We start from the raw sequence: 23,142 nt of genomic DNA, 5'->3' as shown, positions 1-23,142 counted from the left end.
ACAAACCTAACCTCTCTCTCTTCTTTTTTTTACCACATTGTTTATTTGTTTTCAAATTCAACTTAAATGAAACATTTTCAATCCCCCTGTTGGGGGAAAGGGGTTAGGGCAGAATTTTCTCTGAGTGCCTTAGAAGGTTAGAAGGCATGAGAAGAGCATTCCCCAGAGCCTCCACAATGGTCACAGGACTCTAGATGGAGAGCTGGAAGGAACCCCAGAAGCCATCTGCTCCAACCCCCTCATTTTACATAGGAAGAAACTGAGACCCATGGGGATGTCATGATTTCCCCAAAGTCACACACCTAAGGAAGCTTCAGAGGCAAGATTCAAACCCAGGTCCTTTGACTCCAGAGCCAGTATTTTTCTCCTGAAGTCAGATCTGGCAAAGTCACTGAATTGCTACCTTTCTCCTATCTTTCCCCCCCCCCCCCCCCCCCCCCAAAAAGTTTACCCGGTCCTTTCCTGTGTGTGTATCTATTGCCTCCTTCACTTAAATGTCAGCTCCTCGAGAGCAGGGAATATATCCTATTTGTAGGTGTCCAGCACAGAGCCCCACGTACAGTGGGCACTTAATTAATCCCGATTGAGTGAGTTACCAAGAGGAACAGATTCAGGTGATGAGTTCAAAAGAATGATGCCAATTCCGTTCAAGGTCACAAACATTTGTTAAAGGCCTTCTCTGAGCCAGAATCTCAGAAGCTGTTCATACAAACACCCGAATGAGAATAGGTTCTGCCTTCAAGTAGCTTACATTTTCCTGGAGGAGAATAAGGTGTAAGTAAGTGAATATGAAATGCATGTGAAGTAAGGACAAAGTAGTTGGGGAGGGGAGCAGGAGCAATATGGGGAATTGGACAGCATTAGATCTGAGCCTTGAACAGGGCTAAAGACCCCCAGGTTGCCAGATGTGTCTTTGTCTGTTTTCTCAAATGCCTGGAAGAGCTCATTCGATCAACTGAGGTGTCAGACCCCTGGTCCCCTGCCTCTCCTCCCCAGCTCGGGCTTGTTTGCTCATCCTTCTCCCTTCCCTTTTCCAACCCTGGGCAGGTTTCACCAGCGACACAGCAGATGCAGCCCACCCAGACGATACAGCCGCCCCAGCCAACCGGGGGGCGTCGGCGAAGGGTGGTGGACGAGGACCCAGACGAGAGGCGGAGGAAGTTTCTGGAAAGGAACCGGGCTGCTGCTACCCGCTGTAGACAGAAGAGGAAGGTCTGGGTGATGTCACTGGAAAAAAAAGCGGAAGAACTCACCCAGACAAACATGCAGCTTCAGGTGCGGGCCCCTGGCTCTGCTGCCGCCACACAAAGGCCCTGTGTAAACTGGGCACTGGGGAACCCACAGGCGCTGGTTGACCTAAGCACAAACGTGGCGCTCTGGGATGCCAGCAAAAACATAGGCACCATCTATGAGGTCTTTAATCCATAGCTGCTGCCCTCGACTCCTTGCCAGGGAGTCATTGAAGTGGGATCTGGCAAAATCAGAGGGCGCATGCCATTTCCCCCTCTTGCCAGGTGTACTGGCGGATATTTTATTCAGATAGTGGAGCAGATCTAGATGCTTTAAAAAAGATACTAATTCAATTCAATAAATATTAAGTGCCTACTATTTGTAAACTATACTATGCTAGGCACTGAGAATAGAAAGGCAAGGAATGAAAACAGTCCTTGCCCTCAGGGAGCTTACACTCTACAGGGAAGAAACAATAGATAGGTGGATATATGTATATGTGTGTATATATATATATATATATATACACACATATATACATATATGCATACATGTATAGTGTGTATATATGTATATATCATTCACACACTATGTATATATGTACAAACTATAGGCAAAGTAAATACAAACTAATTTGAGGAGGCAGAAATATTATCACTTGTGAGGAGAGGAGCTTCAGACAAGACTCCTACAGAACGTGGCCTCAGTCTGACAGAAAGAAACCACATGGTTTCAGATCGATTCACCAGCAAAACACTGGGATGAGATCACAGGCAGGATTGAGTCACTGGTACTTCTTTGGGGTTTTCTTCCCCTGCCCCCTTTTGCTTATAGTGAACAGTCACAGTTTTTCTTTGGTTAAAATGGGGATTGCCACAGGAGACGGATTGATGTGATTTCAAAGGATTTTGAGTTGGGAGGGCCCTTCCACATGGCCCCATCTCATACCCAAGTGGGAGATAGAAGGAAATGAGAACCTGGAGAGAGGAGCTGATTTGCCCAAGGTCACGAAGGGAGAAAATGTTAGCGGCAGGAATCCTTTTCTTCTGCTTGGCCCCTCCCCTAGAAGGCAGAAGTAGGAGCAGAGTAGGAAGATGAAGAAGGCCAGGCTTAGGCGCGCCGTGTAAAAAGAAGCTTCCTCATGTGGGGAGCTGAGTGGGAGGGAGGGACATCCCCTCTTGTGTGAGGTCTTCAGGCAGAGGCAGGATGACCACTGACTGGGAATTCCTGCACAGAATGCTTAGACGCCGCCACCTCGGGAGTTCTCTTTCACAAAATCATCAAATCCCTGAACCTCAGAGTTGGGCAGGGTCTCAGAGGCCATTGAGGCCAACCCATACGATGTGGAGGTTCTATGGTTCTGTGAACTCAGGGTTTCTGTCTTCTGATGCCCCACCCCAACCCAGGTCAAATCTCAGTCTGTCTTCATATTTTTTCTTTCTTTACATGTGCCTTTCATGGGAACCACTTTACAAAAAAAAAAAGAAAGAAAAAAAAAAAGAAAGTGGTCCCCAGAAGAGTGATGGGAAAGGTGGAAAATATGGGGAAGAGAGCATGAGGGCACCCCACAATACTCCAGCAGGCTTCATGATGTACATGGACTTAAATCAAGGCAATTAGACTAGCATAAATAGACCAGTTTTTATGTAGAATACGTCTACAAGATGAGAAGACGTCACATCATCTCTCTAGGTCTCAGATTCCTCATCTATCAAATGAAAAACTTATTGAGTTTCTACTAAAATGAGTCCTCACAGATTTTTCTAGGGCATGAATGTCATGTGAGACATTGTGGTATAGTAGCTAGAGGGCTGATCTTGAAATTAGGAAGGGCTGGGTTCCAATCCCAACTCTGGCACCCATCAGTGTGACCCTAGACTAATTACTTTAGTGCTGCAGGCAGCCTCCCATACTCTGTGTTACCATTTGCATTGGTAGGAGATTGTATATCAGGAGATGCCCCAAAGGACCAAGTTATAGGTTACTGACAAAAATATTGCTTGGCCCCAAATGTCAGAATTGACATCCAAAGACCTGGGTTCACATCCTGATTACACCACTTGGCAGCTGGTTGACGCTGGGTAAGTTACTTTATGTCTCCAGGCATCAGCTTCCTCATTTGTAAAAGGAGGAGATTTTCTTAAAGGCCCCTTCTAGATCTAAATACTATGATCTTACATTGCAGAGAGTAGCCAAACTACGTTGGTGAAGGAGATTTCCATACCTGGAATTCCTCAGAGCAAAATGCGCTGAGTGTCAAACTGGCAGGAGAGGGAAGGAGAGATGTGAAAAGAGGGAAAGGGAGAAAGGAGCTGTTGATTTCTAAATATACTTGTTACTTGACACTAGTGTTTTAGTATGCATTTTTAGCCAGCATGTACAACTCATATGTCCTTCATTTGACCCAGTCCACTAATTTAAAAAAACTTTTAGAGCCAAATCAGTGAAGGAAAGGAGGTCCTAGGACTCCAGTCTCCCAAGGTGGAAAAACATTAAAGTATACACAAATATCCCTTCTTGTTAAATAAGACCTCTACAACACACACACGCTTACACACACACACACACACACACACACACACACACAGAGTAAATACTAAGTTCTTCATCTTCCTCCCAGTTAGTCTAATGGGAATGGGAATCACACCCAGCCAATGTGGCCCATCTTGCTTAGTATTTAGCCTTGAGATATATTGTTGTGGATGGTAGAGACGCCGTCCATCCTGGTACCTCTGTGTGACCCTTTCCCTCTCACTGGACCTTTGTAAGAAGCAAAGGTGTCTCTCTCCAGGGACCAGCCCTGAGATCCAAATGTTAAATAAACCAAAGGGGAAGGTGCTAAGCAAACAAACTCCAGCCAGCCTGGGGAGCCAAGGTCTAGATGGCCTCCTGCCACTGGCGAGTTATTTTCCAACCAAGAACCTTATGGTCAGGTCAGGGCATTCACCATCTGCAGCTGGAACAACCTGTCCTAAGTAAATAAGACGGCATCCCAGGCCCTACTCTCCACTACCCGCCTAGAGCAGGTCCCCAGGGATGATCCCTGGATGATGTGCACAGGTCCATGTGGACTGTTAGGGTTGGGGGAGCTCTCCGAGGTGATGGGTCTCACCTGCTTCATCCCAACCCACGTGGTCCAAGTGAGGAAATCTGTATTTCTGGAGGGACTTCTCCTGGGTCACACAGTTAATAGCAAAGCAATAATAATGAGATCATATTTCTGTAGCACTTAGCCAGACCCAGTCTGACTGTGACTGTGACTTAGTCATAGACTGACTAGCTGTGTGATCTTGAATCAGTCACTTCACTCTGTTTACCTCAATTTCCTCATCTGTAAAATGAGCTGCAGAAGGAAATGGCAAATCATTCCAATATCTTTGAAAAAAAAACCCAACCCAAGTGGGTCACAGAGAGTTGGACATGACTGAAAACCACTGAACTGAACAAAAAGTACTTACATGTATTATCTCATCAAATCCTCACCAAAAACAAAACAAAACAAAACACAAAAACAAAAACCCAGCAACAACAAAAACCCCTTGTGAGGCAGGTATTCTTATTTTTTCTATTTTGCAGATGAGGAAACTGAAGCTGAGAGTGCTTAGGTGACCTGCTCAGGGTCACATGGCTAATAAATATCTGAAGCAGGATTTGAATGCAGATCTTTCTAACTCTCAAGTCCAACCCTCTAGCCATTATACCGAACAAGGGTGGTGTGGTAGAAATAGGCTGAATTTGAAGTCAGAGGACCTGGAATCAAATCCCAGCTCTGTCACTTCTTGCCTTACTCCCTGCAGGACCATGAACCCTTACCCACTCTCAGCCTCAGTTTCCCCAAATGCAAAATGGCAGGCTTAGCCTGGATCTTCTCCAAGATCCCCTCCTGCTCTAAGTGTATGAACAGAAGTCACTTTCACTACTCTGGGCTTCAATGTCCTCAATCATAAAATGAAGAGATTGTGACTAGATCCACCTCAGAGGTCCCCCCCAGGTCTAAATCTAGAAGTATATGAATGTAAGTCAGTCATGCCCCTTCTGGGCCTGTGTTTCCTTATCTAAAAGTGAGAGGTGGGGGACCTTTGACCAGATGACCTCTAAGATCCTCGCTCTAAATCTGTAACTTAGATGAAGGTTTCCCCACTCCCCCTTCTATACACTGTGCATTCCTTTTTCCCTTTTTCAGCAAGCCTCAGCCTTGCAGATGAGAGAAGGAAGCCCTCCCCCCCCTTTTTTTTCTCTTTTGTCTCAGAGATTAATTGACATACCTCAAGATTTATCAAAGGTCAATGTGATTCTCAGTGGATCTCTAGGTTTAGGGATGATGGGATCATCTGGCCATTCATAACAATAATTGACTTTTTTTTTTTAAATCTAAATGCAAAGACATGTGGTCCAAGGAGATGCTGAAATTTTAGACACAAGAGCCCAGGTTTGGGATTTGGCAAAACCACCAGCCAGATGGGAGCCATCCCCCGACAAATTGAAGGTCCCCTGATTCTGAATGAACCCAACTCGCCCTCAGCTAATCAACAAAGACATGCCTACATTCTGCGGCTCATTGTCATAATTAAATTTTTGGCACAGAATTTTGCTAACTCCCAGGAACACTTTGGCTGTGTCCCTTCACAGATGACATCAGAAAATCCCCCAATTGCTGGCCACACTATTAGAAGTGTATTTGAATGTTGCCTCATGAACCTTGTAGTTAAATCTATGTCTCTCCATGGGCATGCACCTCCGAACTGGGGCCGCCTTCTGGGCTGAGTCGATGTGTCCAGAGACCCTCTACCCTTCCAAGGAGCATAGGCAAATGACTGCCAGCTTTGCAATGACAATCCCCAAATGGTTTCAAAAGCCCATAGTGAAAGGGCTCCTATTAGCAGGAGATTCTATCAGCGCTAGTCATTAATTTTGCTCATGAATATAATTGGGATCTTAGGGTCATTGATTCATAACCTGTTCATTTTACAGATGAGAAAACTGAGGCTTAGCAAGGTGAAGTGATTCATCCAGAGCCACATAGGCAGCCTTGCCTTATGAGGTGTCCCAGTCTCAGCTATGATTACTCACAACCTTCTCTGTTTCATAATAATAGTGGGAGAGCCGGGTTCAAACTGAGCTCCTGCCCATTCAAAGCCACTGCAACCCGGCTCAAGATACCTTTGTCAATATTTGACTCTTCTTCTATACTTTCACAGGTGGACATAGGGATAGAGAGAGTGTTTTTGAGCGCGGTTCATGAAATAAGAGAAGTCTGACTAGGAAAGGCCCTCCCCAACACACTGTTGTTGGTGAGTCATTTTCAGGTGTGTTCCACTCTCCATGGCCCCATTTTGGGGTGTTCTTGGCAAAGACAGTGCCTGAGTTTTCTGTTTCCTGCTCTTAGCTCCAGGGCGGGTTCCTTCTTTCAACCATGTTGACTGTTGGTTGTCAAAAAAGCAATTGCCGATTTTTTTAGCATCTCCTCTTTGACCCCAATTTCCTCACCTATTAAATGGAAATGGATGGAAGGAGTGATCTAGACAGAGGAGATGGTCACTTCCAGTCCTGGTTCTTTGACATTGTGACTTCTGAAATTCACACGGAAGAAAACCACATGAGTTTCGTTGTTTAATGACCATAACGAACCAAAGTAAAAAACATTTATGAAGTGCCTACTATGTGCCAGGAGTTGTGTTAGGTGTCAGCATACAAAGACAAACAAGACAGAAGACTTTGTTCACAAAAATGGAGACCAAATTTATAAGCCAAAATAGACCTTAGAGATTATATAGTTCAATGGTGATCAGTAAGGATTTGTTAATATTAATTAACTAGTTAATATTTAAATAATTATTAAGAGCCTACTATGTGCTAGGTACAGTTGATACAAAAAAAAAAGAAAGTCATAGGATCATAAATTTAGGACTAGAAGGATATGTTAGATGCTACTGAGTCCATCCCTTTCATTTAAATATGAGGAAACTGAGGCACAGAGGGGCTGAATGTCTTCCTCATGATCATGTCGATAGTGTCTAGCAGGCCTTAGACTCTAAAGTGTGACTTGTCCCCAGTTCTTCCTGTGTCCAAGAGCCCTCTCCACTATAATGTGATCTCCTCACCCTCAAGGAGATTACATTGTTTCAGGGAAAGAAAAACAAAACAAAACATGTATACCTCTAAGTATATTCAAATGCATTCAAAAGAAATACAAGGTAATTTGGTGGGAGAGACATTGGAGGTAGAGAGAGCCTTGCATGTCCAATGGACAAGGATTTCTTGAGTAGCTCTTGTATGCGTTGGGGATGCAGATAAAATGGGGAGGCAGCCCCTTCCCTCGAGGCATCAGACAGGACAGGATTGACTGGCTTAGGGCCACACAGTGAGTTAGGGGAAGAGAGAGGACCGGAAGTCAGGTTTCCTGATCCTCTGTGTACTATAATAATAATAATAATAAGAAGAAGAAGAAGAAGAAGAATAGCATGTTTCTATGGTGCTTTAAGTTGACAAAATACTTCATATCCTGGAATGAAGGTTGGTTGGTGGAGTGGAAAAAGGAACTAGATTTGGGGTCACAAAGACTTGAGTTCAGATCCCACTTCAGACTCCTACTGGCTATGTGACCTGGTGGAACGACTTTTTTGTGCCTTTATTGCCTCACTTGCATCACTAACAATCCTTCCCCGTGTCCAATCTATGATTTTATGCTCTTTTATGAGAAGGGACTACAGTCCCTGTGAGCCCCATTTCATAAGTGAAGAAACTTGGATAAGAGTAGGTAAGAAGGATCTCCTGCCTTGCCAGCCTGTGCTCCATCCCCTCTACCAGGCTTACTGTCACTACAGATTGCCCCATGCATTTCTTGAACATTGGACCTTCCTTAACTCCTGCCCCTTGAAGAGTGAGATGTGCAGGTGTGACATGCTAGTGATTCTCCTCTACTGGGGATGTTATCTGGCAGCCAGCCTTTAACTGTGAAATAAAACATTTATGTGAACAGATGTGCATCTCCATGAGGACATGAGGCTCACTTGTCAGGGCATCAGTTTGTTCCCTGAATTTTCCATCATCCTTGATTTCACCTCTTTGGGTCTCAGTTTCCTGGCTTGTAACATGAGAGATGACAGGCTCGTTTATCAGGTGTTTTGGGATCAGCACATGGAAACACTCCGTAAGTGTACCATATTTCAGATAAGACTTTGGTGCTGGGTCAGGAGAGCACGTAATGTTGCTCATTGAGGCGATTTGGCTGCTTGCAGCAGCTCTCAAGGAAGCAAAAATCTTACTGTAAAATGGGTCAGGGTGTGCCAAAGGAGGGAGCCAGCCAGCTCCAAAACGCAGCCCAAACAACGGAATTCAGAGCTGTTTTCTTAAGGAAGGGGCAATCAACAATTCTGAGTGAACATTGAACAGAGAGGGTGTGACTCAGGAAGAATAAATGGAAATGAATTCCGACACTCCTAAACCACCAGAGAGAGCAGAATGCGTGCTCTCTCTCTCCTCCCCCCCCTTTCCTTCTCCCTCTCCCTGCCCCTTCTCTCTTTCTTCCTCTTTCTCCCCTTGTCATCCCTCCTATTCTTCCCTCTCTCTGGTGGGGGAAAGCAGGGATTCTAGTTTATAGACCTGGTGAATGTTGGTTCCCAGGTCAAGTCACGTAAACAAGTCACCAAGTACCTGGGGAGATGAAGAAAGGCCACTCTTCCATAGTAAACCTGGCTAATTACTGTTCGTCGCACACTACAGACTAGGGGAGCCTTTGACCTTTTCTTAAGAATTATCTTCTGTTATCTGAATCTATAAGCTTCGAATTAGAGTCTGAATATCTGTTTTTGTGATTTTTGACAAACTTAATTACTTTATGCCTTCTACAAAGTATGTGGTGGGTGTTGCTATCGAGAGAGCGTAGATTTGGAGCTGCTAAGGATCATGCATTTACAGCTGGAAAGATTCCATTTTATTGACCAGGAAATTGAGGCCCAGAAAAGATAACCGATTTGTCCCAAGTCACTTAACAAGAAGGAAATGTCAGAGTTAGGATTCAAACCCAAGTAAGCCCCAGACTCCAAAGCCTTAGCACTTTCCCCAGCTCCTAGGCTGCCTCTCATCTTTTCTTTATCCTTGATCACTTAATAAGAACATTTTGTGTGACCAAGAATCATATCACATCTAAGTCTGGTCTGAAAAGTGAGTTTTTCAAGGGCTTATGCTATTATTTTGAAAAGGGATCAGTGAGAAAAAGATGAGGCAGACTTCCTAGGGAGAGAAAAGGTTAAAGTAGAGAGAGGAACCGTGCTCTCCAAGGCAAAAAGAATCTTCACGTACATGAAATTGGCTTTTCCCAAATTTCACTAAAATTGTTAAATGTCAGTTTGGAGGTCAGGGGGCCTGGTGGGACATTCTTTAATCATCCCTATTTTGGGTCAGCCCAACCTCCTTTTGTGAGCTGCTTCCAATCAGAAGAACAATTTCCATATGTAATCAGATGATTTTTTCTTCATTGTCAAATAGTTATTTTGGGCATCCAGTTGTTAACTTTGAAAGCTTTTCAGGAAGAAGTATAATGTATAAGTATAAAGTATAATGTTAGAAGTTTCATTGATTGGCATATTGGAGTAGTTAACATCAGAGAATGTAACCAATTTTTTTTTTGCTGATAACATTGGAACAAGACTTTTTTAAAAAGATAAGCATAAAAATGAAATATAGCTTTAGGGATCAAAATAAGCCTATTTTATTAGTAAGATAAGTGGCTGGAGAGCCAAGTTCCTATTGGAAGTCAGTCAGTCAATAAGCATTTATGGAGTGTCTACTGTGTACAGGCACTATGCTAAGCCATGGGGATACAAAAAGAAGCAATATAGAGAGAATGCAGTGACCACCATATTAAAACTCATTCTCTGGGCCAGGTGGGATATGGCACACCTAGAATTCCTGCTACTAGGGAGGCTGATGCTGGTGGATTGATTGAGCTCAGAAATTCTGAGCTGCAATAAGGCTAAAAGTCAGTCAGGTGTCTTCATTAAGTCTGGTACCAATATGAAGCCTGTGGGGAATTGGATGGGGGTGGAAGGAGCTACCAGGCTGCCTAAGGAGAGACAGGCTGGCCCAGATCAGACTTGGAGAAGGTCAGAGCCTCCATGCCCATTGGCAGTGGGATCCAGCCTGTGAATGGCTGCCTCACTTCCAGTCTAAGCTAGATAGGGAGACCCAGACTCAAAAAAACAAACAAACCCAAAATAACCAAAATAAACCCATGCTTTATGGGTATTATTTTCAGGAGGAAAATTGTTCAAGTTCATGTGGGCCATTGTTTTTAGCAAATTGTGAATGGACATTAGCCAACGATAAGGCAATCATTTGTCATGATTGCAAGGCAGAATTATCCAAAATATTGTCCAGTTTGAAGTTAATTTTTATCAAGTGGAAGCACCTTGGTTCAGCCCTCTGTTACCATTGCCTGTTTCTAAGATACCAAGGATGCCAACAAATCTTTTAAAAAATGAAGAACATGCTTTTCCTTTATGGGTCACCATTTAAGCTCAATTCACCCAGGCATAGTGAAAGTTGAAGTAATTTATTTGAGTAAATCAAGCAAAAAAAATCCCAATCGATCAACAGGTATTTATTAAGCACCTACTATGTGCCAGACATTAGACATACCACAATCATTATTTTGAGGGGAAATGGGGGAGTGATGGGTCAACCTCCTGCATTTGCTTCATCGAGTTAAATGTTTCCCCTCCTTTTGCCTTAACGTGCTGGCCTGACGGCTCCGGTAGGTAGGCTGAGATTAGCCCTGAGCAGCCTCAGTCTGCCTACTGATTGGAGATCAGACTGATTGCAACATTCCTTTCAACCAGAGTAGTACATATTTCTTGCTTCTGACTTGGAGATCTGATGGTGAATTAATGAGGCGAGTTCTCCCCTGCACTTGTCAGTTTGAAGGCCACCAACCAAGACACATCACTCATCCAAATTCTGTTCTCTGCCCTCCCACTCACCTCTTCAGTCATTAACACCAATAGGGACGTGTAAAGCCAGTGGAATAAAGGCAAATTAGTGATGATGCCGGATGAGCCGCTGTCCGGAGAGTGTGGAGGCCTCCTTGTAGTTCACCCTGTCTGATAAAAACCCATCTCACATAGATGAGGTTTTGGAAAGACTGTATTTAATTCAGCAAAGCATTTATTAAATTCTAGGCCCTGAACTAAGCCCTGGAGATACAAAGTCAAAAATGAAATATCCCCTTCCCTTGGAGAGCTTACATTCCATTCAGTAGAGATAACATGTGCACAAGGAAAGATCAATTTTCATAAATGCAAAGTAATTTCAAGAGGCATAAAACAATAACATCACTGTGGTATCCAGGAAACACAGAGGATAATGTGATACTCATTTCATATCTAGCCTGTACAAGCTTGTGTATAGATATTTGTCTGCATGGCATCTCCCCCTTTAGAGTATAAGCTCCTTGAGGGCAAGGACTCTGTTGTTTCTCTTTTTTATCCCCGATGCTTAACACAGTGCCTGGCACATAGTAGGCACTTGGTAAATGTTTATTAATTGGTTGACTTGAATACCTAAGTTTGAATCCTGACTCAGACATTTACTAGCTATGGGTCCCTTGATAAATCACTTAATCATCCTCAATTTCCTCATCTGTAAAATGGGGATAATAATAGCACCTATATCACAGGCTTTCTGTGTGAACCAAATGGGATGATATTTGTAAAGTGCTTTGCAAACCTCAAAGCACTATAGAAACAAGAATTAGTAATAAGATTACTAATGTAAGTGATAAGATTAAGAATTAGTAATAAGATTAATAATGGTGAGTCATTATTAATAATTTTAATTGATAATTATGTTAATAAGATTAATATGTAATAATCATTATCTAGAAAGGCCATATGTGGGAGGTAGCCCACTTGAGCTGTGCTTTGAAGGGAGACCTGGGTTCCATGAGGCAGAGGTGAGGAGGGAGTGCAATCCAGGCATTAAAGACCAAAAAGACACATGTACAGGGAAAAACTAATAAGCTTATTTGAGTGGAAAGGCAAGCCGATGGATGAAAAGCCTGTTTTCCTATGACCTCTAGTTGCCGAGTTGCTTTCCTCAATCAGCCTCCATCACTCAAATCCTATGTAGTAAAAGCAAAACAAAACACAGAATGCAGAAGCTTGCTTGCTTGGGGCATGCTTTCACTGGTCTTTCCAATAAGACTCTGACTCATTTTCTTTCCAGAATGAAGTTTCCATGTTGAAAAATGAGGTAGCCCAACTGAAACAGTTGCTGTTAACACATAAAGACTGCCCAATAACCGCCATGCAGAAAGAGTCACAAGGCTATCTAAGTAAGTAACTGGCTTATTTTCTTTTTCTGACTTGTCTCATTTTAGACTCAGCTTTTTGTAGCTCAGTCTTCTCAAAAAGGGACTCAAAAAATAAATTTTCCTATCCATATAGAGGCCAAGCTCAAGATGGGGTGTAGTCAGACCATTCCACCCTGGTGAAGCCTTCTTCATGTGCCAGAACACTGGTGGGAATCTTGGCCCCTCTCCCCATAGGTCTGGCGGAGTTTACCTTGAAAATCCAAGTTGGGAAATCCCACCCAGCTTCCATTCTCTTGTGTGGCCAGTAGAGAAACACTCAGTTGCCAATGGACTGCCAACCCTTCCAGATGTTGCTCTGGCTTCAAACAGCTTAAAGTTCTCCAGGAAAGATGGAAAGATGGAAATGGGAACCACATTTACAGCTGAGTTCCCTTATTCTGAAGCCCCTATGGGAAGGAGGTCTTTTTGCCATAGCTACCGCTGTTTCCTACCTAGTCCTTCAGAGGCTTCAACATAAATTAGAGAACTGAGTAACTTTGGATAGAGGAAGCAGGACCCACATGCCCAGCGGGTGGCTAGGACCTGAACCCATTTCCTACCTGGGCTCCCCACCTCCTCACAGCCCAATTGAGTTCCTTCAGACTTCTCTCTGTGGTACAATGGAAAGAATGTTATCTATGGAGTCAGCTGGCCTGGATTCAAATCCGGTCTTTTCTGCTTACTGCCTGTATAACCTTAAGCAAGTCAATCTTTCAGGGCCTCTGTTTTCATCTTTAAATTGAGGTTTCTGGTCTAGATTATAGATGTCAGATTAGAGGCTCCAACACTCCTGAGTACCTGAACCAGATTAAAATGTATTGGTGAATATTTAACAAAACAAATAAAATACAATAGAATATAGATAATGTTAATATGTGGTTTTCTATGTCTATAAAAGGCTGCAGGCAGAGGTCCTTATGTCCAGTTTAGTGGCTCCCTTTTCTACTCAAGTATGACACCACTAGTCTGGCTGACCTCTGAGATCCCTTCAAGCTCTCTACTTTCCTAAGACTTTATTTTCTCCAATGGCAAAGTTAACATTGACTGGGGGCAGGGCAAAGGTCAGAGGGTAATGGTTTAATATCAGCATGTTTTCGGATGAGTTCTTCATATTGAGCAGCTACAATATTCCTACCTCATGTGGGTCCTCCTCCCGTCTTGGTAACATACTTGACTGTCTGTACGTAACTAAGAGACAAGTTTGTATAAAAGATTTTTTTTTCCATGTACCATTTTGATCATGAAGAAAGCATGGGTTTGTTGGCATTTTAAACTTGGATCTCACCCCCTACATCGAAGGGGTGTTGGGAGGAAAACTCTCGTATAGACTTCAATGCTCGATGGGCATGGACTAGTGGAGAGAGGGCTGGCCTCGGCATCAGGAAAGGTTGGGTTCGAGTCTGACACCTGATAGGTGACTGTGGACAAGTTATTTAACTCCTTGATGCCCAGGCAACTCTCTAAGACTGTAAGTTGCAGGTCAGGTTCTGATCTTTGTTGAAGGGAGCTGGGATAAAATCACAGACTTGGTTCAAAATAAATGAGCAAACAGATGTTTCTGTTTTGCTTTGTTGTTTTCTTTTTAACCTGAACCTATGATTTCGTGGTTTGGGGAACTTTCAGCATGGGAGGCAGCCTAGCACAATAGAAGGGGTCTTGGATTTGGTATCAGAAGACCTGGATTCAAATCTTGACGCTGTCACTTACTAGCTCAGTGACATCCCCACCCCACCCCCAGTGACTCACCTATCAAATGAAAAAACTGGGTGGGGTAGTGCTGAGGTTCCTCTAGCTCTAAGATCCCATTCTCCAAGCTGCAGGTGTCCCTCCTCTGTAATTTAGAGTCTTACAGAACTGCCTGAGGTGTGGAAAAGTGAAGGGACTTCCTCTTTGGTCACTCAGAGAAGGTGGGATTGTAAAATGAGGAGATGTGACTTCTAGTTATGGTCACGAGATCGTAGATTTAAAACTGGAGGTCATCTGATGATGATCCCCTCATTTTACAGTTGAGGAAAATTGAGGCGAAGATGGCTTAAATATCTTGACCAAGGTCCCACTTCTAGGTCCTCATAATAATAATAATTAGCATTGATAATGTAAAACACGGTGTTTGGGGGCACTGAGAGCTTAACTGACTTGCCCATAGTGTTACAATTGGAGTGTCTCAGGGGCAGGACTTAAACCCAGGTCTCTTCTGACTTTTAGTGAAGCTAGCTCACTACCTGCTCATTGACTCTGCCATCATCATTATTATTAACATTATTAAGGCACAGCTCTGGAAAAGGAATTTGGAAACAGAGTTTCTACTTCCTTCCAAGAGAAAGTGTTGAGAAATTCACATACACCAATTTTAAAAAATGTTTCTCTAAGTGATTCTCTAAGCAGTCTGCAAGTCCATACAAGAATACCACATTACATTGGGGTATGCATATGCGTGTGTTTCCCCCAGGTCCCGAGAGCAGCCCTCCGGCCAGCCCTGTCCCAGCTTGCTCCCAGCAGCAGGTCATTCAACACAATACCATCACTACTTCCTCATCGGTCAGCGAGGTCGTCGGAAGCTCCACTCTCAGCCAGCTCGCCTCTCACAGAACAGACCTGAACCCCATCCTTTAAGACTTCCGGCTCCCCCGTTGCTCCAGAGACAAGCAGTGCCAGCCTCCTCGAGAGCATCCTTTTTCTGCTAAGGGCATTTTTAGAATTAACTCAAACCTGGAAAACTCCTCAAGCCCTTCCAAGACTGGCTTTCATTCATTTTTATAGTTATTATTGAAACGTGTCTTTTATACTTAGTTATAAAAAAAGGGAGTTATGCAATTAATATGCTATCTGCTTGGGAAACACTTTGGTGCTTTCTTCGACTTTCTGGTACCAGTTATTCATTGATAAAATGACCTCTTTCTGTACATAGCCGTGGCTTCAGTCTAACCCCAGGGCCTCAGATCAAGAAAGTGGGTCAACTCCAACGGTGGGCCCAATGGGATAATCCACTGAAATTCCTACCGAGGTAACTGGGGGGGTACATCTGGGGGAAAGCATCATAGCCAACATGGAAGAGTTGGCCTCGTGACATCCCCAGATTCCCAAGGTATATTTAGAATATTTTCACGGCTGCTGTTGTTGTTGGGTTTTTTTTCTTTTTTCTTTTAGAAAATTATATAATACATGGATGTCTGAACAAAGTGAATAAAATAAAACTGACAAAAAATTTCTCTCTAACATGTCTACCCCTCTTCTTTCTTTTCATTCCCTTGGCTTGAACTTTCTCATTTTCTCCCTAGCAAGTTTATCCTTTGTCCTTCCCTGTTTCACCAATGACATTTCTCCTTTCCTCTACATCCCCTTTTTTCTCATTTCCACCTACTTGTCCTCCCTTCCCCACCCCCTTTTCTCCCCTCTATGAGCAAAAACAAAAAAAAAAAGTTGTTTTTAAAACAACTTACTTCTCAGAACGATGGGCTAGCCCTGGCTTTCAATAGCCCTTCACCCACAGCTGGGGTTCATTTAAGCTCTCGGTTTTTACAAAATAGAAACCAGGAGATGTTTCGTGTGCCTGATTTAATGTTTTTAATAAACAGAGCAAGTTAGAGGCAGCCTCACCACAGGTGATATGCTATTGACAGGCAGCTGTGGGGACATTGGGAAAGGGAGCTTTGTTCAAGCCTGCATTGTGAGTTAATGCCCGATACGGGTAATAACATCACACCCTTGAATTACAATGGGTTTTATATGGCCTGTCTGTAACATTGAAAATCCATGTACTATATAATAATTCAGAGGGGCTCTATTCACTACACACGTTACGTCGTTCCATCATCGACTGCTAATAGCCTGAGATTTATTTTTCGTTTTAAGCCTGTGAAACCGACTTCACCATCCTGATGGGCAAAGGAAGAATAGCATTAAGTCCTGGACAAAAACAGTGTTTCCACAGGTGCTTTTCCTACCCTCCCATCACATGGAAAGTAGCCTTTGGCTCCAAGGCAGTTATACCAGGAGAATGGCAAAGAAGGTTCTCGGCTGAACCCAAAATGATTTCTCAATTTCTTATCTTGATGATTAGTGTGAAATTGCACCTTTCGATGTTGCCCAACGAATCAAGGCTGGTCTCTTTGAAATAAGCTACTCAGTGGCACTAACTGGTCACGATTCTTTTTCAATAGGTGTTGTGTTTCATTTCCATTTGGGGGGGGGGTCTGTGAGTTTATTGCCTTCTAAAGATCAGCACTATAGTTTTTCTCAAAAGTTCCCCAAGTGATGAATGTAAGTTCCCCCCCCCCCCTTTTCCTTACTTTCTCTCTCTCTCTCTCTCTCTCTCAGAGTGAATAGAGCCTCTTTGGAAGAAAAAAAGAAAAGTATGAGGATCACAAGTCATCATTTTAAAGACAGTTTATGTACTACACTTAACTCTTTATTGATATTTTTCCCCAACAACTCTTGCCATGTATGCAACTGCTTTCAGAAGGTTTTGAGTGTACCATGTAACTCATGACTTGATTATATAGTCTAAGAACCAAAAAAAAAAAATTAAGAAAAAAATAAATGTAAAGGATTTTATTATATTTTAGACAAACATATAATTTTAAAGTATTTTAAATACTGAATCTATAGTTCATTTTTAAAAAGTGCTCCACAGATAACAACTGGATGGGTTTGCTTGATTTTTACCTCCCAAGAAAGCACTCAAAGGGCTAGTTTGGGAAGAAACATGTCGTTTGTATCTTAGCTTTGAAAAGAGGAGGTATTTTTCATCAAAAATTCCTTTCTTAGGACTTCACCATCTGTCCTAAAAGTAGGGAGAGAGGATCGGAGGGGGAGATGGGCTGCTGCAGTGTTCATTTTATGATTTTTTTGATAATTTTTTTTCAAAGGGGGAGACACACACAAGCAAAACAAAACTTTTCTCGTTTTCCTGTCTATATAGTTCTTAATGAAACAGACTTCTAAAACTGTACTGCTAATGTCAAAAAGCCCAGGGAGTGACATGTCACTAAATCAAGGTTGAGTTTTCCTTTTTGTTCAGCCTCTTAATTGATATATTTCGCCGTTAAGCTGAAAGCCTCTGACGGTTAAGAACTTGCCTGAGTTTTTCTTAATTCAGCAACGTGACAGCCTGACTGATGGGCATTCTATATAGCTCAATTATGTCTGTTTTTTATGCTAAGCAGGCCAAGCCAACCACACGGTAGCAAAGCAGCCTAAACGTATAATTAGAATAAACTGTCTTCTTTCCAGACCAAGGGCCTTTAGGTGTATTCATTAGCAATGGGGAAATACAGGCAATAAAAGATGTCAGGGGACTTGTCAGGACTTCTGGAGATGCTGAACAGAATGGATGGCTCCCTGGCCAAACCCAATGCTGGGCAAAGCGATACGGGGTATTTCACTGACTGGACCAAGTTGGCTACTGAACACTTCAAGTAAAACATCATGGAATACTCTTCCTTTCCTAAAACAGTCCCTGCCCTCTAAGTCTTTCTGTTCAGTGTGTCTCAACACATAGGGTGATGACATTCTCCTCTCTTCCTTGCGTCTCTAGCCCCGCCTCCCTCCTATTCCTTTTGAAAGCCATCTCATCCGTGAACTAAATCTCATTTTCCCAAGAGCACCTCCTGACTAGAGGCCAAGAGAAAGAGTTTACAAAACTGCTTTTCTTCATCCAAATGTAGTTTATTCATTATCAACAGCATCTCTGTTAAAGATCCCTGCCAGGCTACCTGGGAACTTTGACAGGGCCTCCCATGCCTTATTCGATGGGCACTAACAGTAACACAGATAGGTATACCTGATGGTGTGTCTACCAGGGGGAGCCTCATGCCAATCGAGGCATCCACAATGTAATTGCTTCATGAAACATTTCTCAATATCCAAGGCCCAAACAGGTAGGGTGAAAATCCCGGCCCCTGTTGATTGCAGTAATTGTCAAGCTTTGTGTTGCAAGCCCTGTGTTTTTTCCTGGTCCTCCCACTTAGCATTCCCCCACTGCCCAAGCCAATTTATGCAAGCCACAGTCATAACACTGCCAGTGAGAGATGAGTGGTTGGTATGCTTTCTTGGCGTGTTTTATAAGTTTGAGAATGATTTAAAGAGGAGTGAATATTCCTAGGAGCTTCTCCATGCAATGCAACTAAATGCAGCCCATATTAGGAGTGGGGGCAAGTTAATGGGAGATGGTCAGGTAGTGATCTGCCCATTAGTTACATGAATTTTAGTATAGTAGCAGAGCTTGTCATTAATATCATAAACCAGCTTTTTTTGGGGGGGGCAGGAAATTCATGTTTTTAAGCAATTATAACTGCCATTAAAATAACCTTTCAGCTAGGATAGAATGTGCTTCTTTGTGGTTTAATGTCAGACTTTCTCAACTATATCCATTGAATTATGAAGTCAAGTTTGAGGACCAAAGCAACATTTGAACAGGAAATTTTTCATTTAGAATTTTATAAGATATTTATTAATAAATGTTATTTTTAAAACATTCCATCTGAGCAGTATTCTTGTGGAGGCTATATTCGTTTTTTGGAAGTTAAAGTGTTAGTTTAGAGTAAGCCCAGCTGTGCAGTATCCCCACTTTTTTCAGCGTCTCAAATGGCTATTCTCCATCTCTAGATGGAAAAGTTTGCTTAGGTGGATGCTTAAAGTTTTCTGGGGCTTCATTGTTCTGAGAGTTTCTGAAATCTGCTTCCGAGCACTGAGAAACAAAGATGGAAACTATTTCCTTTTTTATTTTAAAAGGAGCCCTTTTATTTTAGTCAGCCAACGTCAGCTAAAGGGAAATCCTTATTATAACTGGAAATGCTTTCTTCAGCCATCCGCCATGTCTCACTAATGTCCAAACGAATGTGTCTCAGCTTTCTTCTGTCAAATTCCTCCAGTGACTGCCATTCCCCTACCCTACCCAATGCTGTAGACTTCTGAAGCCCCATTGGGCCCCCATAAGAGAAGGGGAGGGAAATGGCAATTAAAGATTGGGATAAGAACCCTGCCTATCAGGAAAGTTGGGACTCGGAGTCTCTTTTCTACTTTTCACCTTATTTATATTTTTTAATTGCACTTTAGTGTCTTTGTTCCTTTTCTACTTTTCTTGTCCCTGCTCCCAACTTTTCTGTCCCTGGTCCTCTGGCCCTCCTTTACCTGTCTGTCTCTGGCCTTACTTCCTGTTTTCCCTCCTCTGCTCCTTTTCCATGACTCCATGCAAACCCACTTCTCCCACTGGCTCAGACATTGGCACTGGTGACTTTGACATGCTAGCATCTCCTGGTGGCTACTAAGCCTTGTTCAGTCTCCCAGCAGCCCATGATGAGGACTGCAAAGAGAAGAGAATGCCAAGGAGAAAACCAACCAGTGCTAATATGCAAAACTTGGGCAGTAGAGCCTCAGCTAAACTTTCAAAATTCCCTTGTTCCTACTAAGAACCAAAGTGTCCTAAATGGGTAAGGGGCTGGATCATTGGTCAGTATGGCAGATGCACTTTAGCTAGTTTCCGACCTAATGTAGCAATGAGGCCACTGAGATGCCAGTGGCTGGAGATGGACTCAAAGTCCCTGGAAGGCTCTGCTGCCTTCTTACCTCCTGAGGGGCAGCAACCCCTCCCTTAAGGCTCTGCCCCAAGGACAAGCAAATGCAAAAGCAATAATATTTCTAGTGAATTCAAATACCAAAAAAAAAAAGCCCCCTAATCCCCAAATTAAAATTCCCCAACTCTATCAGTGCATAGTCATTGTAAAGCTGGAAATGAGTCTCTTTTTTAAAATCTCTTTTTGTTTTTTTTTGTGTTGAGGGAGGGGGGTGGGAAGAAGGGAGGGGATGGTTTCCAGTGACCATTGCTAAAATTGTTTCCAGTGTTTATGCTTTTTGGTTTTGGTTTTGGTTTTTTAATTTCATGAATTTTCTTTGGGAAACGTGTTTTCTCACCAGGTCAGAAGAAGAGAGGCCCAACCCCTGATCTCGAGTTCAAAGATGGACTCGTTCAGGGGTTGGTGATTATTTAGTCAGACTTGTGCCTTCATGGGACAGGTTTCCAGAATTACAATTAGACCCGGTTCTGATATCTGGCATGTTAGAAATCAATCTTTCTATGTCTTTTCCTACACCAAGCTCACTTTTCCTAGATTAAGCTCTGTATTACAAGCTTTCTTTTCTTTTGTAAAAGAGTTTTGGACTCAGGGTGCTTACTGAGAAGGCGGAGCCCAGAAGACTTAGTGTAAATATCCCTTGGAAATGGCGGTGCGCCCCACACCCTCTCACATTCTGGTTTCCCCATTGAGAATCTCAACCCTGTACATGTGACTTGAGATGGTCAAAGGAAGAGGAGCATTGGGAGAAGAGGGCTTTCTCCTTGCGTCTCCGGTACAGTGCCTTGCACATAGTATGAAATGAATTCAAGTGGAAGTGATTACGGCAGAAGAAATGCTCCAGCCCATTGGAATGGTTCCGTCAGCTTCGTCTCTTCTCTACTACCCGGGTACCACTAAACCCATCTCTGCCTCATGAAGATGCTTCTAAAGAGTGGATGGGCTGCCTCTGAGAAGCATCTTAGAGGGCAGAGAGTCTTTCTAGAGAGGTTAGAGCTTAGGGGATGGAACTTTAAAGGTTTGAAGGTCCCCACCCCCAAAGCCCTGAACGTGACCGTTCCGGGATTAGCGAGATGGCCCACAGAGACCCTTTTTTTGAACGGGGTAAAGCGAGCGTTTGGAGGTCCCTCCAAAAGGTGCTGTCACTCTGAGTTGTGGGTTTGGGGCTGTTTGTCATTGTCAACAGCAAAAATTTCCGTGTTTGTTTGTCTCTTTGTTTAATTATGTAAAGCAACCACCTTCCTTCCTGGGAGGAGAGAACATTTTGGTACATACATGTAAATACTCGATGCCACCTTTGATATGTTTAATTTTATGTTAAGCTTTTTTGTTGTTTTTATTGTTGTTCCTGCATCGTGAACTCATGTATTGTTACAAGTGGACAATGGGTTCACTGAGACTGTTCAACTCGGTCAGATTTTTACATCTCTTTCTATCGAGAAGAGACGAGATTTTGTGCATTTGTACAAATGTTAATAATATCACTGCAATTCCAATATAATAAAGCCTTCAAGTGCAAAGAAGGTCTGGAGCTTGGTGTGGTGAATCTGTGGGTATGGTCAGGATTGGGAGGTGAGACCTCATCCCGGGGAGGTCCGGGGTCCCCTCTACCTTGCACACCTTGAGGGTAGGGAGAGAAAGAGAGGTGAGATTTTTTTCCCCAAACCATAGTCCTGGGGTCTCAACTAGTCACCTCTAGTCTCCCCCTGTTTTTCCCAGAGGTGATACATCTCACATCATCGTCCTCCCTGAAGGAAATCCAGCCCAACTTCACTGCCAGGGAAGAAAATTAGATGAGATGGGTTGTTCCTAGTCAAGGAGAGCCCCAGTGCTGCTTCAGGGCAGGCTGTGTCAAATAATCACTGTGTCTGGAGCAAGTGGGAGTGTAGCTCATAGCAAGCCTGTGTCAATCTCCCCTAAGGTGAGCAGGGAATTTGGTCCAGCACCCTCCATGTGTGCTCAGTATCCAAACGTGCCTCAAGTATAGAAACAACAGTCACCTGTCTTTCATTTCACTAGCATCCAATGATCCCTGCTGGCAGCCAGGCTAGAGTGGATTGCGTGCTGGGCCTGGAGTCAGGAAGAGCTGTGTTCAAGTCCAGTCCCAGAGACCTACCAATTGTGTGACCCTGAACAAGTCCCTTAACCTCTGTTAATGCTTCCTCGATTGTAAAATGGGGTTACTAATAGCAGCACCTACCTCGCAGGGTGGTTGTGAAGGCCAGTTGAGACATTTATAAAGTGCTTCACAAATCTTAAAGTGCTATATAAATGCCAATTATTATTTTGTTCATGATCTACAGCCTGTCCTAGTAAGAGTTAGACACAGTATATCTAGCTTACCTATATGAAAGAGAAAGCATGTGTTAAGTGCTTGCTGTGAGCAAAGGTGCCAATAGAAAAGTAAGACAGTCCTCATTCCCAGGGAGTTCCCGTTCTAATGAAGGACACATATGAGGGTTCAGGTGCAGGGCAGCTGGACCCTAAAGTGCAGTGATAAAGCAGATGGCAGTACATTTTTCATGTAATTTCCACTGAAAACCTCAAATGTCTTTCTGCTGTTGAACCATTTGATGGTACCAAGGAGTTTGGTACCAAGAATTTTCTTTTCTGGGTATTCTGTTGGGCTCCCTAGTACTTCTCCCCAAAGCTGTGCATTTGCACGCCACCAGTTGTCACCCCATACATGAGCCGATGCAACACAGATCTTTCAGTTCATCTCTGCTCTCTTCTGTTCCCTTCATGGGAAGGTTCTATCTGAGCCTCATTTCTCTATCTTCTCTCTGGATTTTCCCAGTGTTTTCAACACTGTTGAAATGCACCAATCTCTTGTGTCTCTGCTTTGAGGTTTTCCAGCCCCTTGATCGGCCATAATCTTGCCCGTGTGGATGTCCTTGGATTTCACTGCCTTGCCAAAGCATCTTATCTAATACAGGGTGGGACCCTTACATGGATATCACAGGGGTATTGCCAAACAAGCCTCTTTTACTG

The 23,142-nt window shown here is 43.2% G+C and overlaps 1 protein-coding gene across 2 annotated transcripts in view; it reads left to right on the top strand.

Annotated features, from left to right (window-relative positions):
- The window catches only part of LOC114050684 (cyclic AMP-responsive element-binding protein 5), a 487,545-nt gene extending 470,437 nt beyond the window's left edge, over positions 1-17,108 (top strand). For both annotated transcript variants that reach the window (XM_027872545.1, XM_027872546.1), the window contains 3 exons: positions 1,048-1,275; positions 12,454-12,562; positions 15,030-17,108. In XM_027872545.1, coding sequence (XP_027728346.1) covers positions 1,048-1,275; positions 12,454-12,562; positions 15,030-15,193 — 501 coding nt within the window. In that variant the 3' untranslated portion in view covers positions 15,194-17,108. The remainder of the gene's footprint in view (positions 1-1,047; positions 1,276-12,453; positions 12,563-15,029) is intronic.
- The last annotated feature ends 6,034 nt before the right edge of the window (positions 17,109-23,142 follow it).

This window comes from Vombatus ursinus, unplaced genomic scaffold (assembly GCF_900497805.2).
Source record: "Vombatus ursinus unplaced genomic scaffold, bare-nosed wombat genome assembly UNPS02014799.1, whole genome shotgun sequence".
In the NCBI taxonomy this organism is placed as follows: Eukaryota; Metazoa; Chordata; class Mammalia; order Diprotodontia; family Vombatidae; genus Vombatus; species Vombatus ursinus.
The sequence above is the reverse complement of the archived record's forward strand: the minus strand, read 5'-3'. Positions and strand labels throughout refer to the sequence as shown.